Here is a 27,726-nt window from a genome sequence, read left to right as displayed (position 1 = left end):
GTTTTTAGCAGCTTTAAAACATGATCAGCTCAAAATGAAGTTAAAATGCCTCTAAAGAGAAGTGGTTGTGCAGAAAAAAACGCAATCCTTTTTAAAAAAAATTAAAACAGTAGGTTATCTTTTGTGATTTTTTTTTTCATTGCACTTGAGTTTGCAAAGGCCAACTGGTGCCCCATTTACATCTTATTATATGTCACAGGTTTACCCATGAAGTTTCCGTCTGAACTGCAGGTGATGAAGGGTCTCAATACATCAGATAATAACAGCACAACACAGAGACTTTAATCAAAACTTTATTAGATTTTATGTGTCTATAATAAAGAGATCAGGAGCTGATGTGCATGAATGAGAGGTTGATGGAGACATCATTTGGGAGCGAGCCAGAGCATTATAGCAGTATATTTGTGTGCAGAGAGCAGCAGTGGAGAATGACTGTGTGAATCTTTACACTCTGCAGGGCCTGATTGAATACAGGGGCTCCAGTTCACTTTGTGCTCCTCTCTGAATGTTCCCTATTCAACCAACATCCCATCATCACAACTCCCTGATCCAGCACATCTCCACTGTGATGTTGATCACAGACCTGTCACAGTAGAAACTCAAAGGTGCAGTGTGACAAATTGTCAGAGTATTTGCTTCTCTTTTGTTTGCATAGAGTCGCTCAGTCATCATAAGGCCCTTACTGGGACAATCCACGCATTATCAAAAAGCACTATCAGACCGAACAGTTATAAATCAGTGACTCACAGAAATAATCCTCATGCGTTCAGACAATTAAAAAAAGAACCAGATTTTAAATCATTCATCACTTTTAATACTGTAATTCAAGTAGTATGTTCATGTATCTGTAAGCTACTGCAGCACCTCTCAAAAATTTCAACTGTACTTCATTTTATATACTTTAAGTTACAGCCCATGGACTTTCAATAAAGGGATACATCATCAGTTTCTAAAATCAATACCTCAATACCATTTGCTTTCTTGCAAAGGCTGAAATCAAATCATCTCATTTGTTAACCATGTAGCTAGAGTTAACAGACAAGCTTAGTTTAGCACAAAACCCCGCTCATTAAAGAAAATAAACAAATTAAACACCCCACTCCAGCTCCTCCCTAGCTATTATTTTGTATGAGATTCAAAAACATCACTAACCCCATCCAAAAAAAATGTTATGCACTTAATTTTGAAGGAAAGATTGATACAGATTTTCTTATCTCACTCTACTTTTAAATGCAACAATGGTTGCCTTTTCTTTTCAGAGAGTGCTTTTTTAACATTTGTTACATTCAGCAACTAGCATCGTACTTTCCTAGGATCTTGAACTCCACAAACACTGATATATATATTCATGTGTGCTGTTTGTTTTCTTCTCATCTCAGATTATTACCAATATAGCAAACCCACTCCGCTTTGGATGGTTTTGAGTTAAAAATAAACATCTTTAAGAGCGCCAAACTGACACCCTTTATGGTATTGCTTAATGTCGACGACTCAGGGCTACAGTCACTTTAATGCAGAGGCACATTATTATTAACATTAACAATACATCACTAACACTTCATACTTCACCGTACAGTGCACTCATTCAACACCTGTAGGGACTGAGGAGGTATGTTCATACAACAACACAGTGTTAACACCTGTCCCACTCACCAGAGGTATTTCTTTAAAAGCCAGACATTCAGTGTCTTGAATGTGCAACAGATTGTAGCTGTATATTGTAAAATATTGGATTTCACTGTCTGAGTTGGATGCAGTTACATTCATCTCCTTTAGTGATACCAGGTACAGTTCATCCCTGTTTGGCACTGTCATGTCAGTGGGATCCGCTGAAAGCTGAGATCACTTGTCTTATTGCCAGCTTCAACAGAGTTTAAGCCATCTTCCCATATTCAGCCTGCCGTCTCCTGTGTTTATTTAAACTCTGAAATGTGTCACTGACTTAACATGGGCAGGACCACCAGGTTGATCTTTTTCACCATAAAACAGCTGAAAAGATTGTTATTGCAAGACAAGATGAATGACTGCATTTAGAAGGGAAAAGGGGCCATTTTCATGAAGAGGCACATACTAAGCAAGGGGGAAATGTTGAGTCTAATCTGAATCCAGGCTGACAGTTTCAAGGGCTGCATCACCAAATAGTTCTAAGCCTTAGCCAGGGTTAGCATGATGAAATTAGCATGGCATAAAATGGGATTTACAGTTGACCTCAGAGCTGACAATACCAGTGTTAGTATACCAAGACACATTTTTTCCACAAAAACTGTGTTTTTCTGATTTCAAGCATTGTGTCTAAAGTCTGACCCATGTTGCACATGCTTGAAATGCATTGATTATTTGTCTTAAAAGCAGCATCATTTGAGGGTCATTCATTTCTAGGGGGAATGGGGGAAAGGTTTAGGGGATTGTCTATTGTTTGAGCTGAGAAGCTTGTTGGGTTATTACTTTTTGCTGAGTTTTATTAAGTGTTCTGCAAAATATAGTGTTCCTCAATGACAGAGGAGCAGAGAAGCACTAGCAGGCACCTGTGTTTATATCAAGCAAAGAGAAGATACAGCATGGAGAGCTGGGCTGAATGCCACAATATTCTGTCAGTGACCCGTTTAGTCAATCACTTTTTGACTGTGGTCTTAAAGTTACAAACTGATTAATAAAACAAAGCATAACTCTATAATTTCAAAGTGTTGTTTTGATTGATTGATTGATTGACTACATTTTTCAGTTTTTCAGGTTATTGTAATTGTCTTGTGTAATGAGGTATTCAGCCCAGCTGTAACTACATTGCATTAATCCCTGTTTCAAGCACTGAAATAAAAAATAATATTTGTTTACCTCTGAATGAAAAAACAGTCAAAGTTTAATTTCCCATGTGCTCTGGCTGTGGCCGAAGAGAACCATAGATACATCATAGCTGCAAAGCGCTTCAAACAGTGCAATAATGATACACAATGGGCCTCGTGAGCCTCACACAGTCATCCTGATAGCATGTCAGGCAAACTTACTCTTTTTCTCAAAATCTGCAAAAAAACTAAGTTCTGATCTAATGGGTTCAAAATGAAACAATCCACCAGAGTCTGAACAGACACACTGAATTTGACCAGATTTACATTCAGTGTGTCTTGCTTTGAGGATCATATAAATTAACTATTTAGTACATAATCATCAATTTGTGCTTGTTTCAAGCAATTTCCACAGGACCAAGATATTTCATTTTACACTGTTTGTGCCCCAGACCAAATTTTATATGGTTAAGTGCAGCCTAATTTGGCAAGTAAACTGTTGAAATGTTACCTGAACCAGGCACTGGCTCCTGAAAATGCAAAACTAAAGGCCAAAACATCTTTCAGTAGTCCTGTAAAGTCATATTGATCAGAGTGAGACCTGAAGGCAGACAAGGAGGACCAGACAGTTTGAAATAGTAGAGGACAGATTAAACTAAAAAATCCTAACCTGAAATTTTTTGTGAGGTGCATACTTGAAATTAATTTTGTGTGTACATTTAAGTAGTAATCTGCTCACAATTTGCACATTCTCCAGTTTCATATGATCAGCACATTTTTGTTTAAGGTGTAATTTGCGCCTGAAACAGAATCTGACAAAGCCCAGATGAGATGAGCGCCTACCCAAATGAACCCCTATAACACATTTTGTGTTTTATTCAATGATTTTACATACTACTTAAGTTACTTGCAGATTTTTTCTTTTTCTACTTGTAAGTATTTGTAAATCGTATTTCGTCTAAGAGGGAGCGAGCAAGAGGTCAGACTGCAGTCAGATCATGCGTGGACACCTGCAGCACAGGATTTGATGTTACTAAGATTTGGTTACAGAAAAAAAACGAAAAATAAAAATCAACTCAGAGAGTTGATTTTGGTTTGTTTTTAAAATGGTAGGAAAATGTACAAAGTATCTGAATATTCTAGCATATATTATTGTAGTCTTAAACTACAATGGGCATTTGTGAAATAGTTGAATTTTTGTTGTATGTACTGTAAAGACAAAATTCTTTGTGGTGAAAATGGTGAAATGGGACAGTGTAGCTCTGACCATGGTGCTGAAGCAGAGCAGACTGGTGGTTAGTTTCTCTGAGACAGAGGAAAAAGATGCCTGGCGTAAGCCACTGTTGGTTTGGGTTTCTTAGGGCGATGGTTGTGATTAATCCTGCATGCTCCCAGCTCTGAGAATTTCAGATACATCCTGTGACTTTATCGTCACCCTCTGAACCACTGGAACAGCACTCTCTGTGCTCCAGGACCTCAAGATTTACTAGTTAAGCACTTGTTGTGTGCACATGTGTATCCATCTTCTCTGAAGGCCACAGCCAGACAGAGACTCTTAGGACCCAGCTTGAACATATTAATTTTCTGTGTGTGCAAATAAATGTGCATATACAAATATATGCAAAGAAGGTTTATAAATATGAGTACCCATAATATTTACATGCTCTTTCTCATTTCTTTTTTGGTGTCGGCTTTGAGTCAGCTTTGGATCCTGAGAGGCCATTTTCTGTGTTGTCGATCCCTGATGAAGTTACAAGGCACTCCTTACTGCAGTTGGAGGAAAGGGGAAGAGAATTAGAGAGCGCTAGACATCTCAAATCCACCACAACATGCTTATTATTTGAGCTCACCAAACTATGTGTGATGATTTAACAGTATGAAGTGGTTGTGAAAACGTACTTTTTCTCTTCAAGTTTGGAAAGAACAAAGAGGGTGAAGTTCTTGAGCAGCATGAAGCCCATTAACAGTGCGATGGCTCCACCCACAGCAGAGGCTATTATGGTGGCCACCGTGTTGTCCACCACCTTCACTGGAGACATGTAAATGCACAGGACAGGGAAGTAATGTAAAGAGAAATCAACATTTTAAAAATCACATTTGAAGTGTCCAGACGACATATTGAGCTCTCCCCACGGCAGCTTTTCCCCTTATACTTGAAATGCCATCTCTTGTGACCTTTGACCCTTCGGGCCTTTAAAGGCACTGTTGGCACTTAACTGAACCCTCAGTACTGTGTGGAAGTTTTATCTCAACACCTTGTCAGCAACAAGTCTCAAATGACTAAGAAAATTTATTGACAGTACTTGGTTGGATGGTCAAACTGTTTTGTTTGTTTGTTTCTCGAACCTACTCTAGAGCTCCTGTCAGGAGATTTGAATAAAGATCTGCAACAAGGTTGGTGATTTCTGTGAAATTATTTTCACAATGTGTTTTTTGATCTGTTTTTTTTTAATGAGTTTCAATTCAAAAGTGCTAAATACATTCATTAAACACAGAGCAGAAGCCTTAACCTCTCAATATTTTTCATATGAAAGGTTTCAATAAGCTTGGATACAGCACTCTGTGAACAGTCAGCTTCTTTAGAAATAACATTTGGTGGCTCACCCTCCTCTTGTTAATGAGGCTATATATATATATATATATATATATATATATATATATATATATATATATATATATATATATATGGTTAAGTGGTGTGCTGATCAACCTAGAATATTGATATACTGATGCCAACGTTGTTATCAGTATTGATCAATGCTTGGATGCTTGGGTAATGAGATTGATACTTAAGTTTCAGTTAATCTTCTCTACATGTGCTGGTCTCAATCACTCATGTACTTGTAGCTATCTATCTAGATAGATAGGTAGCTCGATAGATTGATTGATTGCTGGAATTTTTTCTCTTCTGCAGTAAAAAAAGAAATAGGCTCTAAGTACGAATTTAAACACACTTACACGCACAATAAATCTTGCATTGAAAAATGGACATGTATTGGTTTTAATTTGATGTCACTTCGTTAATGAGTGAGAGGGTGTGTTTGTAGGACCACGTGCGTGATGTGGCTCTGAAGTACCACAGTAATTTTTGTGGCTCTTGGTCTCTAAGTGGTTGCCCCCCCTGATTTAAAGGCTCAGGAAACCTTTTTTCACAATATTCTAAATTTATAAGATATTGCACTTTAGGTTTTCATAAACTGTAAGCCATAATTATCACAGTTAGAAGTAATAAATGTTTGAAATACTTAACAGCCATTTAACTATAAAACCCCACTGGTATAGGGAAAAGAAAATAAATCTTACTCATAACAAATAATAAATCAAGACTCATTGCCAAAGTTGACACTCACACTCGTCCACCACAACCAAGGTGAAGACTGCGCTGTGGTTCTTGAACTTCTCTTTGGGGTTGCGTCCAAAACATGTGTATTCGCCTCCATCCTCGAAGGTGATGTTCCAAAGCAGGATGGAGATGTTGTTGTTGTCATTCATCCCCACAAACTCCACCCGCTCACGGTATATTTTCACCTGTGGCACCACCCCCTCTGATGCTATCACTGAATCACACACCTGAATAGACCACCAAGAAGACAGTCATCCATCTAACCAGAGACCAGAAACTGACCATGAATCTCTCTCCAACATATTGTTCTGACCTACCTTCTGCATGGTGCCATTGTCGTTAAACTGCCAGTTGAAGTAGAGATTCTTGATGCCGATACAGCTGGCGTATGTGCAGGGTAACATGACAGTACTGCCATTCACAGCCTCCATGTGGGTAGTCTTCCCCACAGACATCTCCAGAGCCTGACTGGGCCACATGCCTGAGGAGGACAGGAGAAAAAAAAACTACAGATTCAGCATTCTAGCTTGAATACTAAGCTTTTCTGCTTTAAACCAGTGATTAAACACTCGTACAAAATACATTTATGCTTGTAAAGAGTTACTGTAGATGGAAATATGATACCACACTTGTGACTGTCCACCAAATATACAGAACAGACTGTATAGTAGATGGACATGGTCACTGTAAATTAAGTGTGAGGTAAAGAGGTGGGCTTTGAGCTTCCTCACTGAGGGCCACAGGGTGTATGTCTGTTGGTCAGGTCAGCTGTGCCTCTGTGTGGACAAACCTGTATTCTTAGCCAGTTAGAGGTATGAGCTAAAGTCATTTTTCTGTCCCAGGCTTTAACATTACTTTGAAAATCGTCTTTCTGAGTTGGTGAGTAAGTTGTTTCCGGTGCCAGCACTCCACTAAATGTGGTTTTCATCACTTCTGGACTGGCTTCATTTTGCATGGGTTCTGCTTGGTCTACAGTTGACAGTTCATCAGCTTTGCCACAAGTTAGCTTAAAGCCAGAAAAGTCACTCATGAATACTCTCAGCTTTTTTTTTTTTTTAAATACTATTTTGTTGTGCAGAAAGTAAAACTGACATTCAAAGATCTTAAATATGTTACTGAAGATAGGTAGAGAAGGTTACTGCTTATACTGCTTACAGGAAAGAAGAGTTAGCATGTCACCACTGGACAGCTGCTATTTGGCTTATAGGGGAGAGCGGGGTGAACTGAGCCACTTTTTACATTGTTTGACCTGTAGGAAAATGGAAATGAAATTGAAGTGAAATCAACACATGTACATTAATTTCATGATGTCTCACATCAATGGAAATAATTAGAACACATCCATATTGATTGGTCATGGAAATATAACCTGTCAAAAAATGGTCTTTGTGGCTCAACTTGCTCCAGCTAAGGGGTAAATTGCTCCACCTCAAAGGGTAAATTGAACCACACGGGGATAAGTTGAATTTTTGACTTTTTTGGGCGTGTTCCTTGAAGTTGATGAACCAATCTCGACCCAAAAGAATAGGGTCACTATTAAGAATCTGTTTAGGTACAAGACCAACTGTTTACCTGGGTTGAATTGTGATCTTTTCTACACTACCTGCTGAACGGTTAGCTTTCCAGCTCTCGGGGACAGGGATGTTGTTTTTTTCTGCCATTTCATAGGCCAGATCACAGGATTTCTTCGCTGTGAGGCCATGGAACTGGTCAGCCAGTTTTTTTCACATGGTTTGCAAGGTCTTCCTCCATCTCCTCTGTGAAGACCCTCTTTGCATTTGCTGTCCCTGTGTAGCCTGCCACTGTCACTTCCCCTCCCGCTTTCCTTTTTAGAAATCTGTGTAAGGTTGACCTGTCAATATTCCTCTCTGTGGCCACTTTTCTTATGGATTTTCCACCCTGGACTTCGGTTTCTGCTCTCTGCATCTCCTCAAGGGGTGCTGAGCCCCATTTTCTCTTCCTGCTGTATTTCCTCGGCATTCTAGCTTGTCTACAATGTTACACATGTTTAAAAAACAAAACAAAAAACGAATCATTATGTATTGCTACACTTAAACACGTTTTACCTCTGACACTTTAGTGCCTCATTGTGTGGTAAGTTAAATCACTGGGTCAATTTACCCCAAGCAGTTTGGCTCACTTTACCCCACAGCCACCATTTTGTTAAAAACAACCGAGCCTAGCAATTCAGGCAAATACCTAGCTACACGATTCACATGGTTTTATACATTGATAGTTCAGCAACACATTTGATGTATGTTTTAAAATATAGTTACAATTATTTTGAGTTTATATTCATTATTCATAATATGTTGAAAATTAACTTTGACGTGCAAAAATGATTTTTGGAGAATAAAAGTTACTTAACACTTCAACTTGTGTTTCTGTTTACCACAGAGAGCTTGAAATGAGGCGGGCTAACTAAATCCAGAGTCATGTGACCACTGATTCGTACCGTTTCCCAGAGACAGGGGGTGGGTCAATTTATCCATAGGCTCAACTTACCCTGTTCTCCCCTACCCCAGATTCAAGTCTTTTTGTCAAGCTAAACTAGACTAATCTAAGCGAATCTGCTGCTATTGAAAGTGTTTTAGTTACAGGTATAAGAATTCTTGTTTTATGTGTGCAAAGACCAAATTGCGAATTTGATATTTTTCAGATGCTAACTTTAAACTTTTTCAGTGTATACATGTAGCCTACATGTGCAAACCGTACCTCTGAAGCCCATTAAAAACATTTCACGCCACGACAGGAAAACATTTAGCTGACTACACAAATACAACAGCAGCAGTTACACCATTTACTCTCTGATCTGTGAGTTGTTTTTGTTGTGATGATCAAATTAATTGCTCCCAATGTTGTCTTTTGGCCTTTAATCAGTTGCTTTTATGTATTTTATTGTCAATTCTTCCCTTATATATCTTAATCTGTGGATATAATTCATCTTTCTTCTCAGTGCTAACCCTCCGTGTACCCATTGTCCACACTTAAAATGTTATCCTCCAAAATGTAGCCAATGTCCTCATTTTTGAGACTAGTGTACTATTGTAAGTTAACCAACTTATCAATTAGTAATTGGGAAATTTCAGCGACCTTTCAAAACATCCTTTTCATAACAACTGAAGTTACATTTTTTTCCTGAACAGTTTATGATATATGTCTCTCTGTGTCAGTAACATGACACTTCTGAGTCTTTGCAGTGACATTACTGTGGAGAGCAGAGGAGAAAATCCACTGTGCCCCTCTCGAGACTGTAACTGTACACCAGGGACCACAGACAGACAGACAGACAGACAGACAGACAGCACCCTGGGTCTATACCCTCCTTTCCTCATCACTCTTTGCTTAATGCTTCCACCTAGTGAGTGAGGTGTAAACTGCATGCAAACAAGGGGCTTTGCAGTTCTGTACTTCAGACATTCAGAGCTTGTAGCTTGAGGAAAAAACATGCATGAAGATGATGTATGGCTGCAGGAGGAGGGGTAATATTTTCTGCACTCTCTCTGACATTCTTGTGACTCTGCTCTTCTCCTTTGCACTCGCTGTGTTCTTACTCTGTGGTCAAGGTCAATGTCTGGCAGGCACCACTGCAGCAAACAGAAATGATGTTGCTTAGAGCAGCAGATGGGGTTTAACACTGGAGAGGAGAGCATGCTGTATGTCCGAATGTTACTGATTTATTCTCATCCCGTTCTCACCATTTCCCAAACTCACTCTGTGCGATTTTTTTTTTTTCCTCAGCTGGTCCAATGCAGCACAGTGAGCTTGCAAAAACAGGGCAGAGGGAGCAACAGCATTGCCCCTCCTGTGTCTTCCTGTTCACAGTCAATGACACGCCTGCATTTTAAACAACTTTAAAAAGAGTGTTTGCACTGTATTTGTATTTCTGTTTTCTATCTTTTACTTTGACTTCCTCTGAGTGTCCTCTTTAAATCCTTTCTTTTCCACCAAACTCCCCCGTTTTATATTCTAACCCTGCTGTCATGAGAGAAACCAGAAGACTGTTGTGACAGTGCATGTTGGTATGTCACAGTTTTTGATCTTCATGTGTCTCAGGCAAAATTCAGATAACACCTCCCTGGAGTCAGTAAGCCCTCTGCCTATGACTCTATTCTCTCTGCGGCCAATTAAAGTTTTCTTGTGCAACATACACTTTTGCTTCATCAGATAAAAGTAGAGCAGCCATGCTCTAGTTTCTAGCCAACATATGCCAACCTTAGGACAAAAGGGTTTTTGGATATATACACAAATGCTGCATATGCTCTCCATGAAGCTTGTATCTCCTCATGAGAATAGCAATACCCTGACTGACAGTGGACTTCTGATGCAAATATTAAACATTAATTTGTCAGATTGAAAGTGACATCATTTGAAACATGCTCAACTGGACGTTGAGGAGAGTGTGATTTCAGTTATAGTGAATAAACCTGAAAGACCTAAAACCTACTTCACATTTCTGTACTGCCATTGTTTGTTACTCATCAGAAATTTTACTGCATTACACCAAAGTCAGTATGTACATGTGTGGCTGTTTGGCCCCAGGAGTGATTTAAGAGGAAGAAAAGGTCAGTTGATGAACAGGAGTTCTAAGGAGTGTTAGAACAGTTACGGTAATGAAGTAACAGGACCCAGTATTTTATATTTCACTCATGCCTAAAACAGCTGGTGGCTTCCCTGTCTCACCTCAAAAACGTCAACATTATTAAAAAAGTTAGGGACCTCACATGACTTGTCAAAAACAGCATGTCCTCTAACTTTTAGGACAGGGTATATCAGGAGAGCAGGAGCAATATTTTCACTTTGTTATTGTTCAGATGTGTGGGAGGTGACATGATCTGTACATGAGAACAGCTTTAGAATTGAATAGTCAGGATGTAGAAAAAATAATGCCTAGGTTGTCTCAAAGTATGAGATAAAAAAAATACTCTGACTTTCTTTCATTAATGCAGCCTGTGCACATAAGCCCAAAATGCAGACTTGAGATCACGACACCACTTTTTAGTTACACGTGAGCCTGATTTCCAAAAATATGCCTGATGCACAATCAAACTTTTGTGTTACTTTATGAAAAATGAATATGACGTCAAAAAGATGACGTCAGGCTGCTTCTTTCCAACACCTGCATCTACTGATTAATATATCAGCCACTTTGTGGTATAGGAGGCCCATTTGTCTCATCTTTGTTCTATATACGTCAGTGTCTGTGAGTGAGCTGTGGCTAATATGAAAGAAGTAGAAGGTTAAGGGGTTGGTACAGTACAAACCAAGGGTATTAAACATAAACAGACTCTTACAAATGCACAACACAGCTCTCTATACAGGCAGTTAATGGTCAGATAATGGTTTACGCAGACTTCCGTGCCAGTTTTACCTGCCTCAGACTCTCTAGGGTTTCTGTCTATCTTTTGAAAAGGTAAATAAATCACTCTTCAGAGGATGCATTGTTGGATATTTCAGATTCAACCACTCACACCTGAAACACTATATGTCAATGTGTTTTTTTCCATGACTATGTCTGACACGGATGCCTGCTGTTCAGTTAGTTTAATATAAAGAAAACAGACGGTTATCTGGACTCTGTTTGGGGGAAATGCTGCTGCTCTTTCACTGCAGATGTACATTATACTGTGAACAGCAGGCCCTCATTTAGAGTACCCTGAGTCTGACACAGCTTTTCCACCACAGGGGCCACTTCCTTCTGCTGACATTTCCTTTTCTAGAGACACAATCTAAACGCAAACCAATACAGATCAATGCGCATCATGTGAAACTGTTTGACCGCAATGACATTTCAGCTTTTGTTACAAACTTTCTTATATTTACATCTCTGTGTTTTCAGGTAATCCTAGCCTCACATTTGCACATAACAAAACTTCAAAACACCTTAACTCCTTATCACAATAACCTGTCTACAGAAAAAATATCTGTTTTTAAAAAGCGTATTGACCCATGCAGTAAATATTGTTGCATCAAATGCCTACGTAGGTCAGAAGCAGATGAAGGTTAACGTCAGGTTTGGGAAAGCTTCAACATCAATTTCTCCACATGAAAACACACCAGCTCATGACTGCGATCAAATATGAACTTTCAAAAGAAAAGAAGCAGTGAAGCCATGATGCATCAGCCGTGACATAAGGTAATGTAAAGTGAGAGATTTACATTACCAAGCAGAATCGAGAAGATCACGCTGATGGCTTGATGAGGAGGGCCCAGCCTTGGGGGGTTAACCCCAACCCACTGGACCTCCATGACCACCAGATGTGCTCCAAAACAAATGCTGCTGCAGGATCCAGCCCAGGCTTTGGTTAGCAGCGTATCCCTTAGCTTTGACTCAGCCTGGATTGGACAGGAAAGCTGCAGTCTGGGTGTTTCGACTCCAAAGGAGGCACGTCCCAATGATGCACCTACAGTGCTGTATAGTCCTGGGGGGAGGTGAACCTGCCTGCCAGCCCCCTCAGCACTCTGAGACTGTAGGTGAGACAGAGGGCAGAGGAAGAAGGGAAGAGAGCGAAAATAGAAAAAAAAAAGTTAATCAAGTGCAATATTAGGATAATTAATTCTGCATTTTTAGACAGAAATAATGTGTTTTTGTGTTTTCTTCATGCATTTCAGACATATTCAAACAGTTTCACCGTATATAGATATAAAATACGTAGAACTATGACTGGATGTGTGGTTTTAAGCAAAGGAAAGAACAAGTTTTACATCTCCTACCTGCAGCCGGTGTTCCCCTCTCAGAGGCCGGCAGGCTGCCTACACAGCTGAGTCAGTGTGAACAGGACAGCAGGCAGAGCGGCAAACGCTCACTGCGCACAGTCAGGGTTCACTCAAGGAGAATCCAGCAGCAGCCAGCACTTTCACTGCAGAGACAGCCACATTGCAGCCAGGATGGGAGAAAATTAGAGAGGGGAGAAGAGGCGAATAGAGAGGGCAGACAGACAGGCAGAAACGCAGAGAGACAGGAGGGGAAAGCGGCGTGCTCTCATTCCTCCTCAGCAGAGCCCCACTGATGCTGACTCTGCCCGTCCCTCCGGCTACCTCACAACTTTTCCCTGTCCTCTCTGCTGGCTGCACGCCACCCCTCTCTCTCTACCCCCTCCTCTTCCTCTATCTATCTCCCCTCCCCTCACCTGGTCCCTCATAGCCCTCTTATTCTCTTTCTCTCCTCCATCAACACCCTCCTCCCACTCTCATCCTCCTCCCCTTTCCCTGTCTTCTGACTTGGGGCGTGTGTGCATACTCAGGCACTTTTGTCAGAGTGTTTGTGGAGATCAGAGAAAAGTTCTGCAGTGCAGGTTTGACGAGGGAGGAGGTTGTGTAATGGAGCCCCCGAACAGCCCCAGACATATGGTCCCAAATCAGAATGATCCATTTATGAATAGAGATGTTGTTTCACAGACAACACCATCAAAAGTCAGCATCATATGATCATACAAAGACAGAAAAACAGCACAGTAAAGCAGCCACTATGTTATAATTGAACTTTAAAATAAATGTTTTGGCTAGCTCCTCTCATTTCAATAGTGTTCCCCTCTTTTTCTCCTCAGCTTCCTCTAACCTTGCACATACCCTCAATGACAGAAGCGTTTGTGTGTGTCTCTGTGTCCCATATATTTCCCAGAAGGTCAGGTATCATGTGCATCATGCTGCACCTACTCCTCTCATGATCAGTGAGATGCTCCTCTAGTGCATTGTTATGTGATGCAGTTTGTGTGCAGTCATTTTTCACAACAGGACAGCTCCTTTTTTCCCATATATACACAAACACATCAGTCAACAACATCTGAGCAACATCATGTGTCTGCACTTCTTCCCTGCAGAAAGTGCTACTGTCAGAGTTTTTTTTTTTTTAGATTTGATTAAATCAGTTGTAGTCCTGAGTGAAGCTGCACCCGTACACTTAAGACTATGCACCTGTCAAACTTAATAACTGTAAACACACAGGGACTGTACAGTAACAGTGATGCACTTTTAGGAGTTTGATGGATTGGGAAGAGGTTAATTAGACTTTTTATACCAGGGGAAGGAGAACTGTGAGTGCTCGGAAGGATGCATCTGAGATCATGTGACAGAGTGCCATCCGAGCCGAGGTTCAGTTGATGGCAGAGGACAAGGGGACAAGTGTGCATCAATTTTGGACTTAAACGCTTGGTGTCTTTTCGCATGGCGTGAGAGGAAAAGGTAGTATTTCCAACTTTTAAGGGCTTCAAAATGTTTTTTTTGTTGTCCGCTTAGACTGAAGGTGGAAAGGCAGATGCAAGCGGAGCTTTTACTGTCTACTCTGTAAGTATTTACTCTAATAGATGGAAGAGCAGCTTTCTTCTTTGGCATCACTTGAAAATTAACAATACTTGCCATGTGTAGTGTTTTCTTCATCTAGCAAGTGAAACCACCCTGTGTGTGATTAAATAGAGTGAGATTATGCCCAATAACAGTCTGCTGGGCCTGAAAAGAGTAAGACAAAAGAATATAAACAAACTAATCCAAACTACATGTATGGTATGTTTGTAAGATGTGCTTTAATGTGAGGAGTCAGAGTGGAGGGTGTTAGGAGCTCATCCTGAGAGATGATGTGGCTGGGCTGCAGGCTCCCGCTCTCCACTCCAGGCCCCTCCACCAGGGTGTCAATGCAGCAGTGGTGGGAAGTCTTCCAAAACTGCAATAAGGAGAAAAAAACACACAGAGCATTCTGCTGCAGAAAGACAGGGTGCTGCTGCAGACCTACAGGACAGCTGCAGCCACATAGAGAGGGAGAGGAACACAGTGAGGACAGTGGCGTTCACATTAACGTACACATATGCTATGTAATGTGCAGATCTGCATCAACTGCATCACTGTGCATGCGATGATAACAGAGGTACACTCTCAGCTTTAAGAGCTCCAAGGTGTCATTTGCTCTCACTGCAGCAAAGAGTGAGCCGCCTCAGAGCAAAGAGAGAGGGACCAAAACTGTCTCCATTCTTACTGTCTATTCATGAGCTACATTATACAAGTAGGTTCCAATAAAATGGACCAGCAAAAAACTGTTCAGCCCTTCATTTGAAATTTTCTGAAAGTACAATCTACTATAAGTAGATACTGAGCAAAAGGTCTCTGTAACTTATATAATTATTTTTCTTTATTATGATTAGTCCCACGTTTCAGGGTTTCGGGAAGATGTGAAGGGGTACTCACTGTCAAGAAAATGTCTCACACACAACAACAACAACAAAAAAAACATCCTCTGTTATTCAGAATCAGTTAGAGAATATCTTTGGAACATTTAAAATCTGGGAAATTGCACAGTAATGAGAACATGGCAGACATGGTTGCACTGCTGTCCTTTTCTGTCCAGAAATCTATTTTCTGTGTGACTCTTAACTCTGGAGAAGCAACACTGACCAGTTACTCCTTAAATAAAACAGAATAGAAATGTTGAATCAATGGTAGCAACAGATTATATATCAGTAAAGTAAGTTTTTTTAACCATACCAACAAAAATGGTTTGTTTATATCTGGTTTAAACCAGGTGGCAACTTCCTCTCTCGAACTATGAAGGCTTTGCAGAAATGCTGCAGTTCCTCAAGACTCCACTGGGGGCTGGCCGTAGAAACAACGGCAACCACAAACATACCATAACACATAACATAAAAAGCAGATTTCACAGAAAAGATGAAAATGTTGGTTAATGTCTGGTTCAAAGAACGATTTGAGTCTGACAAGCACATTGTAACTAAAACAAAGTTAAGTTGAGTTCAACATTTCCATTATGCCTGTTGATGATGGGCAAACAGTGGACGTCACTGACACTGCGCTTGTACGTTATACAGTCTGTATGTACCTATATTTTTGTAATACTTGGCCCTGTTTGTGAAATTACTACACATTAAAGTTGGGTTTTGGCTAAGAAAAGATTGCAACATCCCAGTAAAATAGAAAACATACAAAACTTACACTTGGTCTCATAAAAATCCAAGAATATCTGAGGCTGCACAAAGTTTGAAATGAAACAAAACAGTGCTTTATCAAGAATAAAAAACATTTGTGTGTATTCAACCTTTGACGTTCCTCTATTTTCATTTAGTTTTTGTTGAATAAGAGACAGAGTTCTACATCAAGAACTTCTAAATGTATCTATATTCAGTATTTTTGAAATATTTTGGTAAAAACATTATGAAAATGAAGTACAAATGTGACCAATGTTTATTTGGTTTGTCACCTTTTAAAAGTTTGTCGCATGAATCTGCTGCTACTCAGAGCTTTGAAGAACTGTTTGGTTTTTAGTTTTAAATGACCCATGGAGCTCACACTGGTTTAGTTAGAGTTGCAGAAAAAGCTCAGAGAACAATCTGTGCAAATCTGGCCACAAGCAGCAAACACAGAAGATTTTGAAGCCAATGAACTCACGGCAGTTTGCACCCTCCCTTCACTTGGCTCACAAAGTTTACCATCTCCTTCTGTTGGAGAATGGTCATCATCTACACAGACAAAGGCAAAGAACACCTTGACTTTTCTTAAACATGAAGATACAAAGCTGAGTCAGGATTTGGAGTACCTGTAAACAAAATTATGGAACACTGGATTGCTAAAAACACAACTCTAAAATGTGCTGAAGTCCTTTCTTTCAAGCCAAGTCTCAGATGTAAGTCAACAACATCTCAGAAAATGCTGGTTGCATGAAAAAGATAACATTATTTACAGCAAGTGTTCTGTTTTGAACTTCATATTAGATGCATATTGTTTTTGTCTCGACTGGAGGGATTTAAAATGGATCCCATGTTATATGCTGTATCTGTCACCAACATGTAACCCATTCTTAGAAGACAGAAGAGGTTTGACCGAGCAGCTATTCATTCCATTAGAGATTAAAAAAATGTATACACGCGCACACTAATCAAGAGTCTGCATGGAAAGTTTGTGGCTTTTGACAAGCTTGTGTTTCTCAGGCAGGTTAGTACTTGTCTAACATGACTCATTGCTCCACACTTCATAGTCTGTTTGTCTCCTTTAAAGAGGGCAAACAAAAAAGCATAGGTTGATTTTAAAGTCAGCAGGAACCAACTAAAGATGGTCTGTGGTACCACTAGGGGGAGCTGACCACTCCATCCATTTGTTTTTACTGCTTTATGCTCACATTTTAGGGCTTTAAAGCCCTGCAAGGCTTTCTAATTTTAATGTGAGGGTTTTAAGTGTTGTTGGAAGCACTTTGATTATTTAGTTGCTAAAACATATAAGAGAAAGAAAGAATCCTCCAGGTGAGACTGTTTCCACCTGCCCTTGTTATAGAAATGCACTGAAGTTAGATCAGTATCAAGTGTCTGCATGTCTTCTATCTGAACAGTAAATGAATAAACTGAGATCCATACTCAGCTGTTTCCATGCCAGGGAGTGTGTAACACATTGTTGTGTGTGACACATACAGGAGTGGCTGATCTCAGGAATTTCACACTCACCCACTCAAACTGTTCACCTAGAGAGCTGACCTATTCCCACACCCAGCAACTTTACATCAACATACTCTGGATGCAATCAAATGATTTTAAATACAGACTCTTTATTCCACAGCTGTTCATTAGTAAGACATATAAAGACATTTCTTGAGTTAAAAAGTGAAAAGTTCTTATCTTACAAAATGTACAAATTTACTTGTGCAATGTTGCCATTGTAGTAAACAAATAGCTTTGATTATAGCTCGGAAATCAAACAGTGGACCCACTCAATGTGAAGCACTCTGACATAGTTATAAACCCTTGCTGAATAAATCTGGAAGTTTAAGATCATTTGATATCAAGCATAATATTGCTTTTAAAAACTAAACAGGAAGACATTTATTCTGACACTAACAGTTTCTAGGACACTGTCTGTTGATGTGTGGTACTTTAAAGATGAGCTAAGTTCAATAGGCTTCTCTCTTTGAAACAAAATCTATATTACATTTATTCAGCAAGAAAATTAGCGAGTTTTCTCAACATTGCCCAACAGTGGCAGCTGAACTGATATTCATTCAAATTAGCACAAACAAGAAGACTAACAGTGCTCACTCATATAAAAAAAAACAGACACTCATTCATTCATCCATTCATGTTTGTAAACCAACAGAAAGTCAGACAAGCTTCCTCAAGTGATGTCACTGAAGTCAACATCCATCTGGAGCTGAAGGTTGCAGGTTTAAATGGAAAAATAATCTCAGGGTGTGTACTTTAAACTTGTAGAACCTTTTCCCACCAAGTTGCATTGTGGGGGATGTAGGCTCCAAGTATCAATTACTGTTACTGTAATGATATCATTCAGTGATCATAAAACACTGAATTAGGAAGTACAATAAATTACATAAAGGGTTAAAACTAATGCTGTAACAGAAGGGGTCAACTTAACCAAGTGCGTCCAATATACCACCCTCATCGCCACCACCATCATCATCATCGTCGTCATCATCATCGTCATCATCGTCATCATCATCATCATCCTCTTCAAGGCCATCCTCTTCCTCATCATCTCCACTGCTAGGTTCAGACTCTTCATCATCCGAACTATCAGCTTCTTTCTTTTTCGTCACAAGTTTTAGGTGAACGGCCTCCTCGGGTGAACTGACGCATTCCCCGCAAAACAAAAACATATACAGACAGTGAGACATGAAACTCATGGGCATCTATCTGGACGCCTTAAACGTCTGGGAAATAAAGGGAAGGCCCACGTTGGTTTACCTTACCAAATGTATTATCCCAATAAAGAATAAAACAGGGACAGATTCCTAAAAACTACAATACCCAGAATCCTCAGGTTGAAACAAACCCAGCCAGAGAGCCACAATTTTTTTTAAGCTGCTGCCGCCCGAATCAACAAATGAGCCTTTTTTTTATCTGCATTCACAAGGTGGAATGGTGTGAAGCATGTGAACAGCAGCTGCTGCTGCCTACAGAGAGAAGAGAAGGAACTGCCCAGAATTTGTATACCTGATTCTGTCTCCCATAGCTTAAAAAAAAAAAAAATCAAACAGTACAAGCAATAAAAAGCATCTCAATTCACAGCAGCGTAATCATGAATGAAATATTTGGGGGTTGGATGTAATCAGCTCTATATCTTTAGGAGATCATTTTTTAAATATATAAAAATGCAAACAGAGTAATAACCGCAGAGAGAACAGCTGCTGTGAATCAAAGAATAAATCTATAGAACAGCATTTAGTGAGAAAGGTCTCCATATTTACATCTACTGCTAAAAACTGATTAAAACATGGTGAGTTACGATTATTGAAAAATTTTGGTGAAAATGTATATAAACAAGTTAAAAGATAAGCACAAGGATAAAATACAAGCTTGGTATTCTGTATCTCTAATACTGTAGTAAATGAAGTTCAGCTGAATCCAAGGTTCACATTGGGGGTGCAAAAATGACAAAAGAAAAAAAGTAACCGCCTCTTTCATTTCTGTCTTTTCCAGCAGAGTGGACCCAAATAGCCACCAGACTCCACACCAGGCCCAAAAAGAAGAGGAGCAAAGCAGCTTCAGCTGTCTGGCCCTCACCACACGGTTGGGTCCTTCCACTCAGGCTCCCGTGATTGTAGCTCAACGTCGTTTTCCATACGCTTTTTCTTGGAAACCCTCACGGCCACAAAGATAGCCAGGAGGATCAGGATCACAGCACAAGCTCCACCCACAGCAGCAGCTAAGATGCCGATCTCAGAGAGGGAAGCTAGAAAGGGCAACATCCAAAATCAGGAAATTTTCAAAGAAAAAATCTCGTCAGAATGAAAAAAACATAATGTGAATGGTATAATAAACCCAATTTAAAAAAGACATAATAAAATCAGTGCTTCAATGTGTTTCGAACCAACTGTGACAGATGGCACATTTTTACAAAGTAAAACATTTTTGTCTCTCTAAAGAACTTGTGACAATCAATTTTGGGGGAAAATTTACATTTTATACTCAAACACAATGAATATGTGTTTTTTGATTGTAATTTTAATAAAAGTATTTTATGCTGTTATGGCTGTGTTTTCTCTGTGTGTGTGTGTGTGTGTGTGTGTGTGTGTGTGTGTGTGTGTGTGTGTGTGTGTGTATGTGTGTGTTCCCTGTCTCTCTCCTTGTTCCCAGGTGAGACTGCTAATGATCAGTGAGACTCACCTGGTCACGGCCTTTAAAAGCTCACTGCTGCTTGCAGCAGGAGAGGGGCATTTTTTTTAGTAATAAATCCCCTTTTAGTAATTGTTTAAGGTGTTTGCCTGTTCCTGTTTTAAGGAATACTTTTGGATTGTAGTTAGCCCTACAGGGCCACTCTTCAGTTGGGGCCCAACATAAGAGTCTTGCAAAGGCTTTTTGGTCTGTTAATTTTGGTGCCCTCTATTACCTGTCAGTGTTTGGTTGTTCATTTTTTTAGGTCATGTACCCTGTTGCAGCAGTATTAGACACTAAAAGTGAACACAGTCTAGTTTGGTTAAAGAGATCATGAAGAAGTATCAATAATGTTTCATAACCAGCGAAACTAAGACATCCCCACCTGAGCTTTACACAGTATGACTGTGCCTACAGCAGCTACTAACAACTCACTGTGGGAGTGGGTCTCCATACTTCATCGCAAGAAGGTGCATCCACCTTTCCCCTCAACTCTCCACTCTCAACTCTGAGGGCTGGAACAGCCTGTACTTTCCTTTTCATTGTAGGTTAGAAAGTGAGAAGTGTAACTCTTAACCTCTTTTCACCACTATCAACTTCCTCAGCAATGAAGGGTCACCAACGTTACCCTCACTCATGGCATTAGCACCTCTGCTGGGAGTTATGAAGTAAACACATGGTGAGTGACACTGGCACATTAGCATTAGGAACCACCAATGTGTAGAGCACAGTCAGTCTTTAATCAAAATACCTAACTGTTCAGCCCCAGCTCCACAGCTCTATCACACAAGTCAGGATGATGCTGATAAACTGTTGGATTAATATTTTATCCCAACCATAATCAACATGTGAAGTCTGAAAAATAATTTGAATTGATCTTGCTTCCTTAATTCAACAGTCAACTGTCTGACAAGTTAATAAGCCTGAGATAAAAATATATCTTTTCTAAAGTGGTTGTAGTTTAGGTGCAGTTCATGTCAAGTGGTGTACCCGTAGACTGTGGGTGTACCTCGAAGATCCAATCTCGGACCCTTTTTAATTCAAGAAGCTTTAAATTGACATTAACAGATAATTTACTCAGATATTGTCACATATAGGGAATGTAGGTACATGGTGAAGTAGGGATTAGGGTGGGTGAAAAAAAAACGATGTATAGTGGTACTGGAATTTTTTGTTTAAGTAATTTAAATTGTGATTTGTGCAAGCATCTCCAATGGTTTTGATTTTTGACAGTGCTGCCAGTCTGACCTCTGTTGACGACTTTGAGGACGATCTCTCCATTACTGCCGTGCACATCTGGACGGTTGCGCACCTGGCAGATGAAGGTGCCATTAAAGGTCGGGGGCACCTGATGCAGCGAGATGGAGGCATCTCGTCTCAAGACGTCTCCTGACCAAACTGCATGGCCTTTAAAACGCCCAATTTGGGGAGGATAAGCCACCTCCTGGTAGTAAAACACCTATAACACAATTACACACAAACACAATCCAACAAAAAAATCAAGCATGAGAAAAATGCTGCTGGAGCTGGGTCAGCCACAGCAGACAAACTGTGATGAGCATGTTTTGGTGCAGTAAGAAGCCACAAGAAAGACATGCAGAGTTTAAAACAAGCTTTGAATCCATGTTGGCACTCTAAAAGTGACCATAACTAGCAAAAAAGTTGAACTTCAGCATAAAGTCTCTGTCCTGATCAGCTTTGTTGTAATTTGTCAATTAAAGGTGTCCATGCCCTGAGGCATACTTTGCTTATATACTCTAGATGGGACCAGCTTTTACAAAATAAACATCGTGTTGAAATAAAGAAGACTTGAAATAGCAACAGAGACCAAAATGTTTGCAGATACACTAAGAGGAAGTATTTTTTTCCATCTGGTTTTGGACAATAAGTTTTTTTTTTTATGCAACCAGGAGTGTAGCCCTCTGCTGCTAATCTAAAAAAATCATTTTTGAGACCGGGGGCCATTTAAAGTGTTTTAAGTTTAGTTCAATGCATTTATTTATTTTTTTTTCCTTAGAGCCACTGCAAAATGAGAGCTGTTAGGAAAGCCCAACATGCTGGCTTATATCATCGAACATGACACATTTAACACTTTCTGATCACAGTTTCTACCAACCGACTCCTCCGATCCTGAATTCAAGGGCTTGAAGTTCCAGGATACTGTGACAGTCTGAAGCGACACTGGGTGACTTGAAGAGAAGGTGCACTTCAGCTTCACATTCGTCCCGTTCACCGCCTCCACTTCACTGGGAGTGTAAATATCTATTCCACAGACATGTCGCACTCCTGTTTCAAAGACAGCCAAGTGAGAAATAGTATGCATCAACATCACTCCAAACACCTTCACCTCCTGACTCATTCACACACCACAGATATAACTTTTATTAAACTTTACTTCAAGCTGTCAAGACAGGTGGGTGCTATTATTCTAAGATAAGGTCAAACAAGTGCACAACTGACTGCAGCAGATCAAACTCAGAAATGTCCGTCACAGAAAAGAGCAGATATAGATGTCCCTCAGATCTTTCTGAAGCTCTAAACTCTGACTCAATACAGCCATTGCATGAGATTATCAGACTTCAGTGCAGCACACTGGAGAGCCACTAATCCAAATAATGAAATAGCTGCTACGCCTACCATGGGTTAATGATTGTGTGTGTGTGCACAAGAACAGAGGGTCAGATGAACACCGCCTTTAAAGAAACAGGTTTAGATGTTTGTAATTGGATGTGTGTTCACTGAAATATCCTCTTAGCAAAACAAAAATCCATTTTCTGACAGGTTTTATTGTAACCATGTTTAAGTATGCTTCAGTATGTTTGGCTCAATCTGCTCATCTCTGTGAGCCACAGTGATGAGCAGATCTGCAGACTCTCGTCCTGAGGATTAAAACATTCCTGCGAATAATAGACCTCAGAGAAGCAGAAGCCAAGAATGCTCTGTAATCCTGTACATGCAGGGATAAATTAAAATGGGTGAAGGTACAAAAAAACTTCAACTTTTCCATTGTCAAGTATTTTGAAAAACACAAGAGGGGAATTTGAAAAAAAAAGAAGAAAACTCAAGAAAATAAAGACATTTCTATTTTTCATTAGTGCACATAAATATCTATTTAGAAAAGATCTTTAAAATTCTAAAATTAGAAATGGATGTAAGTCTTAAAATCAAAGAAGATAAACAGCTTAGATATTTCTTAAGTGGAAACACTCATTTAACAAAAGGCAACAGTGAAAAGATTTGGTGTTCAGACAATACATAGATCACTTTTCATCCTACTTTGGAAAACTCTCCTGAACTAGTATTGTTGATAGTTAAACTTACTTTGAAGAAGAAAGGAGTAAACTAATTTCTACTACGGTTTATTTATGCTCACACAACTTTTAGAAAATCTGCAGCACTTCTTAAGGACAATGGATTTCTTTGTTTAGTTCCTAAGAACTGGTTTATCTCACTTCCTCCTGTCGATTCCTGCAGACAGGAACTTAAACACAGGATGCACCATGTATGTTGTGAGTATTTAAATATCCCATAAAAGGGAAAAGTGCCTGACTTTTTGGTTCAAGAGCTTATTCAACCAATACTGATATTCTATTTTAATGCAACAATTTCCAAATGCAACATTTATTTACAGAACGTTACATTAAATCAGGGGTGTAGTTTTGGGATTACAGGAGTTACTTCTCTTTTGCCAACTCATCTGAAACTTCTGGTTATGCTCATGGAGGAAGTAAAACCACACTATATTTCTTCCTTTTCTTCAATGATCTCACATTATTCTATTTCATATCCTTTTCTTAGGAAGGAATAATCTTAAAGTCTCAGTTCCCTGTTTAGTCACCTCAGTGTCATTTTAACTGAGTTTTTTGATGCACTGGTCTGTGAATGTAAGGGACAAGTGGGGGAAGTTTTACAAAGTGGAGATAATTTACATCATGTTGAGTTTGAATTTATGTCCTGAGTAGGTTGTCCTGGCAACTGCATAAGTGTATTTATATACATATATGTGTAGATAAGAGGGTTACATTGTAGGTGCTGTTTTGTTTGCCTGATGCTGTTTGATGCTGGTTTGGCAAGAATCTGGAATATGTTGACTGGCTTTCAGTTAAAGAGGGGGTATTCTGATTTTTTTTTTTAGATAGTATACTGGACCTCTGGTACCCATGTAGTAGTTTTACATGATTTATAGCTAAACCGAAAAGTTATATTTTTCTCACACTGGTGTTTTAGAAAACCATTATTTCAGCCTCTGTTCAAAAACACTATCTCTTTAAGGCTACTCACTCCAAAAAAGCTCTACCTGTCTTAAAACAGACTATTTGAGATGTTAATTGACAGATTCAGAGATTTATAACAGTTTGAAAAATCTGCATGTTTAGTATGGACATGTAGCACTGTTGCTTTAAATCCATGTTTGAAACGTGGGAAATCACAACACCCTCTCTTTAATGTGTCTGAATAATCAAATGACAGATGGGTCATACCATGACCAGACATGAAAAAAAACAACATTCATTTGTTGTGAAGTCAGTGATACTTTTTGTACAGCAGACAGTCTTATGGGTGTTTCTTTCAGCTCAGTTCAATTTTCCTTACACAGCTTAAGCAATAAACTGAATTAAGCCATATAGCCTGTGTGAACTTGTTTGATTGCAAACTTTTATCAAGCATGCCCTGATAAAGGAATGCAGTAAACTCAACAGTGCAAAAGGAATTTATAGTGCCCCGCATTATCTGTCCATTGTGACGCCATTAAACAGTTTATCTGACATTCAGCCTTGAAACGTACAACTTCCACAAGCAGAGCATTCCCTCTCTTACACAGACTGGCTTCATCCTCAAGATTAAAGCCAGCAGTAAGGGAGAACCTAATAGTAATTTTCCACTATTCAAAGATGGGATCAGACATCCCCACCAGAGCCCAGCCCACCACACCAGGTATTTCCAGCAAGCCTGTCTGAACAACTCCTCCATATTCACAACCAGCAGGCTATTTCAGATCTAATGTCAACATAACACAATGATAAGGCTGTGTCTTTTTTGAAAGCCAACACAATGTGTGTCACGGCTCTTTTGGGATAGAGCTGTTCCTGTTTACGTCTTTGCCTGGTATTTGATCATGGGCTGATGCAGCTGCACTTTATAACACTCAAGTTCAGCATGACTTGTTTTTTAGCATAGTTATATAGCACATCACTCCATTGCTTCTCCTGATCCTGGCGTCATTACATAAAACAGTGATTTCCCATATTTTAAACACGGGTATAAACTAAAAATGCTTGATGTCCATACTAAACATGAGCAGGTTTTGGAACCACTACATATTCATATGTTGGAGTAATCCTGGAAGCTTGAAATGGTCCATTCTTCAAATTAAATAAATTAACAAGTAAATAGCTCTATATAGTCATGAGACTTAATAAAATTATGAGTTCATCAAATAAGGATCTGGTTCGGGACATGGTGGAGGTGTAGGCCTCATTAATTAGGGTCTGAATGTAGCTCTGCCCCCAACAGGCTTCAAAAAAGCTGGCTAATAAGAAGGAAAAGGGTGTATAGAGACACAAGCTAAAATTAGGTGTTTCAGACAATGCGACTAAAATTTTCTAAAACAACAGTGTGTGAGAAATAAGAATTTTTGTTTAGCTGGAAACCATGTCAAGCTACTACAGGGGCACTAGAGGGAAAATATAAAACCTAAAAAAAACCACCAAACTCTGACTTTAAGTTTGAGTTTTAATTTAACTCGTCAACCTCATACCTTAACAAGTTAAACCAGGTGAACATTTCTCTGATACAAACTGTGCCGATTAAATCGTTTACATGTGCAAATGTGCTAACATAAAGCTTCAACAACCTAATCACCATTTTGATCTAACAACCTTACTATCATACAAGGTGTGCATCATTCTGTGGCTTGTTTTCAAAAACAAAGTGCATTCCAGTTTATCAAATTATTTTCCTCTGACTGAGGTGTTAGATGGAAGTAACCCCTCAGTCTGGGCAGCAGAGGATCTACTATCAATCTATCTATCTAAAATAGTCAACAAGTCTGGTTAGAAACAAAAGTAAAAAAAAAAAAAAGTAGAACAGAATTTAAAAAATATGCCTTCAAGGTCTCACAGACTTCCTCTCCTCCGTCACGGATGGCATACCATTGCTGTGTTTTGGTATTCAGTCGTTGCCTCATGTCACCTTTAACCTCCACATAAAGACCACCAATAGCTCAAATAAAGTGAGCACAATGCCAGTTATCATCTAGAAGTGCATTTTAGCATCTTCTTGTCAATTCAAAGATTCTTCAACTTATTTTCTGCCAATGAATGACAAAGTTTGAATTATTTCAAACAGTGTAATTATTCAAATTCAGTATTGCCTTTTCATTCATTTAAGATAGCTTCCTATGTATCCCCTGCTTAGTGAAAAACTGTAAATTTGTGAGTTTTAGTAATCTTGCTTTCACAGACTTTAGACCCACACTGCACTGCAAGGGAATGGGAAAAGCCTGATAACACCATGTCACCTGCTGCGTTGTAAAAATGATGTATGGTTATTCTGAGACCTAGATAACAATTGTAAACACATGTGACACGTGTAAACATCAAGTACAATAATAACAGCGATACACTGTTTTCACGCTGTAGGCTATTTTCATCAGTAGTTTTCACTCCTCACTTTTAGACAGTAACCTTTAAGTCCGATTCCCCATGAATAAAGAAACTTACTCTATGTGTTACTTACTCTAATTCTTGCCCCTTCGTGAGACTGTAAGGCTGAATAACCAGTTCAAGCATAACATTTTCAATCCATTTGTTTCGACATTTCGTACAGGTCGCCAGTCCCCCTCTCCAGGAAGTCATGAACTTACCTGGCAGCACGAGCCCCAGGACAACAAGCAGCCATATCCGAGACATGGGAGGGTAAAACATTAAAACGGGCTCGACTCCGGCGGGTTAAGTCCTCTGGAAAAAAAGTCCCTTCATGTACGTTTGTTGGACGGACTCATAAAGGCAAATACCACTAAAAACTGGCGGAGGAAAAGATCCTTTTGGCGTAAATCTTCGCTTCTGTGGTGAAAAAGTGAGTCAACCTGCCAACACACCTGATGGGCGGCGTTTGCTGCTTCGCTCCTTGCATAACCTGTTAGCTCACCTCCAATACCTGCTGCTCAACACCTCAACTGATTTCATTCAGCTCCTGCAGGCATACAGAATGAGGTTCATAGCTGAGAGTTAAGAAAACTTTGTAATGTAAAGCTTTCTGTTGACTGGTTCCATCTGGCGGCGTCAGCATAGTGTTACATTTCATTTAGTCTATCAAGGCTGATGACAGTAGAACAGGTGTTGTGTTCAGGTGCTATGCTTTCTAATGGAAAACACACAGGAGGGGGTTTGTGTGGTATCTGCATAAAATTGTGAAATTGTGAAATATAAACTAAAATATTGTGACAGGCGAATTATAATTTCATAGAATGGGTATCATCTTTTATTGTTTTGTATTTTTTTTCATCCCA

The 27,726-nt window shown here is 39.5% G+C and overlaps 2 protein-coding genes across 2 annotated transcripts; both read right to left on the bottom strand.

The window, feature by feature from the left end:
• Positions 1–277: 277 nt before the first annotated feature.
• On the bottom strand, positions 278–13,199 carry scn4bb (sodium channel, voltage-gated, type IV, beta b). Its single transcript, XM_074673142.1, has 6 exons — positions 12,838–13,199; positions 12,288–12,591; positions 6,441–6,604; positions 6,131–6,350; positions 4,680–4,809; positions 278–4,547 (listed from the first exon to the last, which is right to left on the bottom strand). The coding sequence occupies exons 2-6, from the start codon at positions 12,370–12,372 to the stop codon at positions 4,451–4,453; spliced, it is 696 nt and encodes a 231-aa protein (XP_074529243.1). The 5' UTR covers positions 12,373–12,591; positions 12,838–13,199; the 3' UTR covers positions 278–4,450.
• Positions 13,200–17,668: 4,469 nt separating this feature from the next.
• On the bottom strand, positions 17,669–27,722 carry LOC141792174 (myelin protein zero-like protein 2). Its single transcript, XM_074673009.1, has 5 exons — positions 27,082–27,722; positions 22,333–22,502; positions 21,465–21,675; positions 19,626–19,794; positions 17,669–18,689 (listed from the first exon to the last, which is right to left on the bottom strand). The coding sequence occupies exons 1-5, from the start codon at positions 27,140–27,142 to the stop codon at positions 18,473–18,475; spliced, it is 828 nt and encodes a 275-aa protein (XP_074529110.1). The 5' UTR covers positions 27,143–27,722; the 3' UTR covers positions 17,669–18,472.
• Positions 27,723–27,726: the final 4 nt, after the last annotated feature.

This window comes from Halichoeres trimaculatus, unplaced genomic scaffold (assembly GCF_033239565.1).
Source record: "Halichoeres trimaculatus isolate MK-OKI-2021-1 unplaced genomic scaffold, fHalTri1.1 fHalTri1_scaffold_6, whole genome shotgun sequence".
Classification (NCBI taxonomy): domain Eukaryota; kingdom Metazoa; phylum Chordata; class Actinopteri; order Labriformes; family Labridae; genus Halichoeres; species Halichoeres trimaculatus.
Note: the sequence above shows the minus strand (reverse complement) of the source record. Positions and strands in the feature narration are given on the sequence as shown.

What these genes read in the sequence shown, in the direction of transcription:
- scn4bb (XM_074673142.1), bottom strand. Translation starts at nt 12,372, where the DNA reads ATGGAGGTCCAGTGGGTTGGGGTTAACCCCCCAAGGCTGGGCCCTCCT. An exon ending in ACAATGGCACCATGCAGAAG is followed by an intron (nt 6,351 to 6,440) that starts GTAGGTCAGAAC and finishes TGGTCTATTCAG; the next exon opens with GTGTGTGATTCAGTGATAGC. An exon ending in CTTGGTTGTGGTGGACGAGT is followed by an intron (nt 4,810 to 6,130) that starts GTGAGTGTCAAC and finishes ACATGTCTCCAG; the next exon opens with TGAAGGTGGTGGACAACACG.
- LOC141792174 (XM_074673009.1), bottom strand. Translation starts at nt 27,142, where the DNA reads ATGTTTTACCCTCCCATGTCTCGGATATGGCTGCTTGTTGTCCTGGGG. An exon ending in CCTGGGGCTCGTGCTGCCAG is followed by an intron (nt 22,503 to 27,081) that starts GTAAGTTCATGA and finishes TCTTTGAAACAG; the next exon opens with GAGTGCGACATGTCTGTGGA. An exon ending in ATTCAGGATCGGAGGAGTCG is followed by an intron (nt 21,676 to 22,332) that starts GTTGGTAGAAAC and finishes ATTGTGTTATAG; the next exon opens with GTGTTTTACTACCAGGAGGT.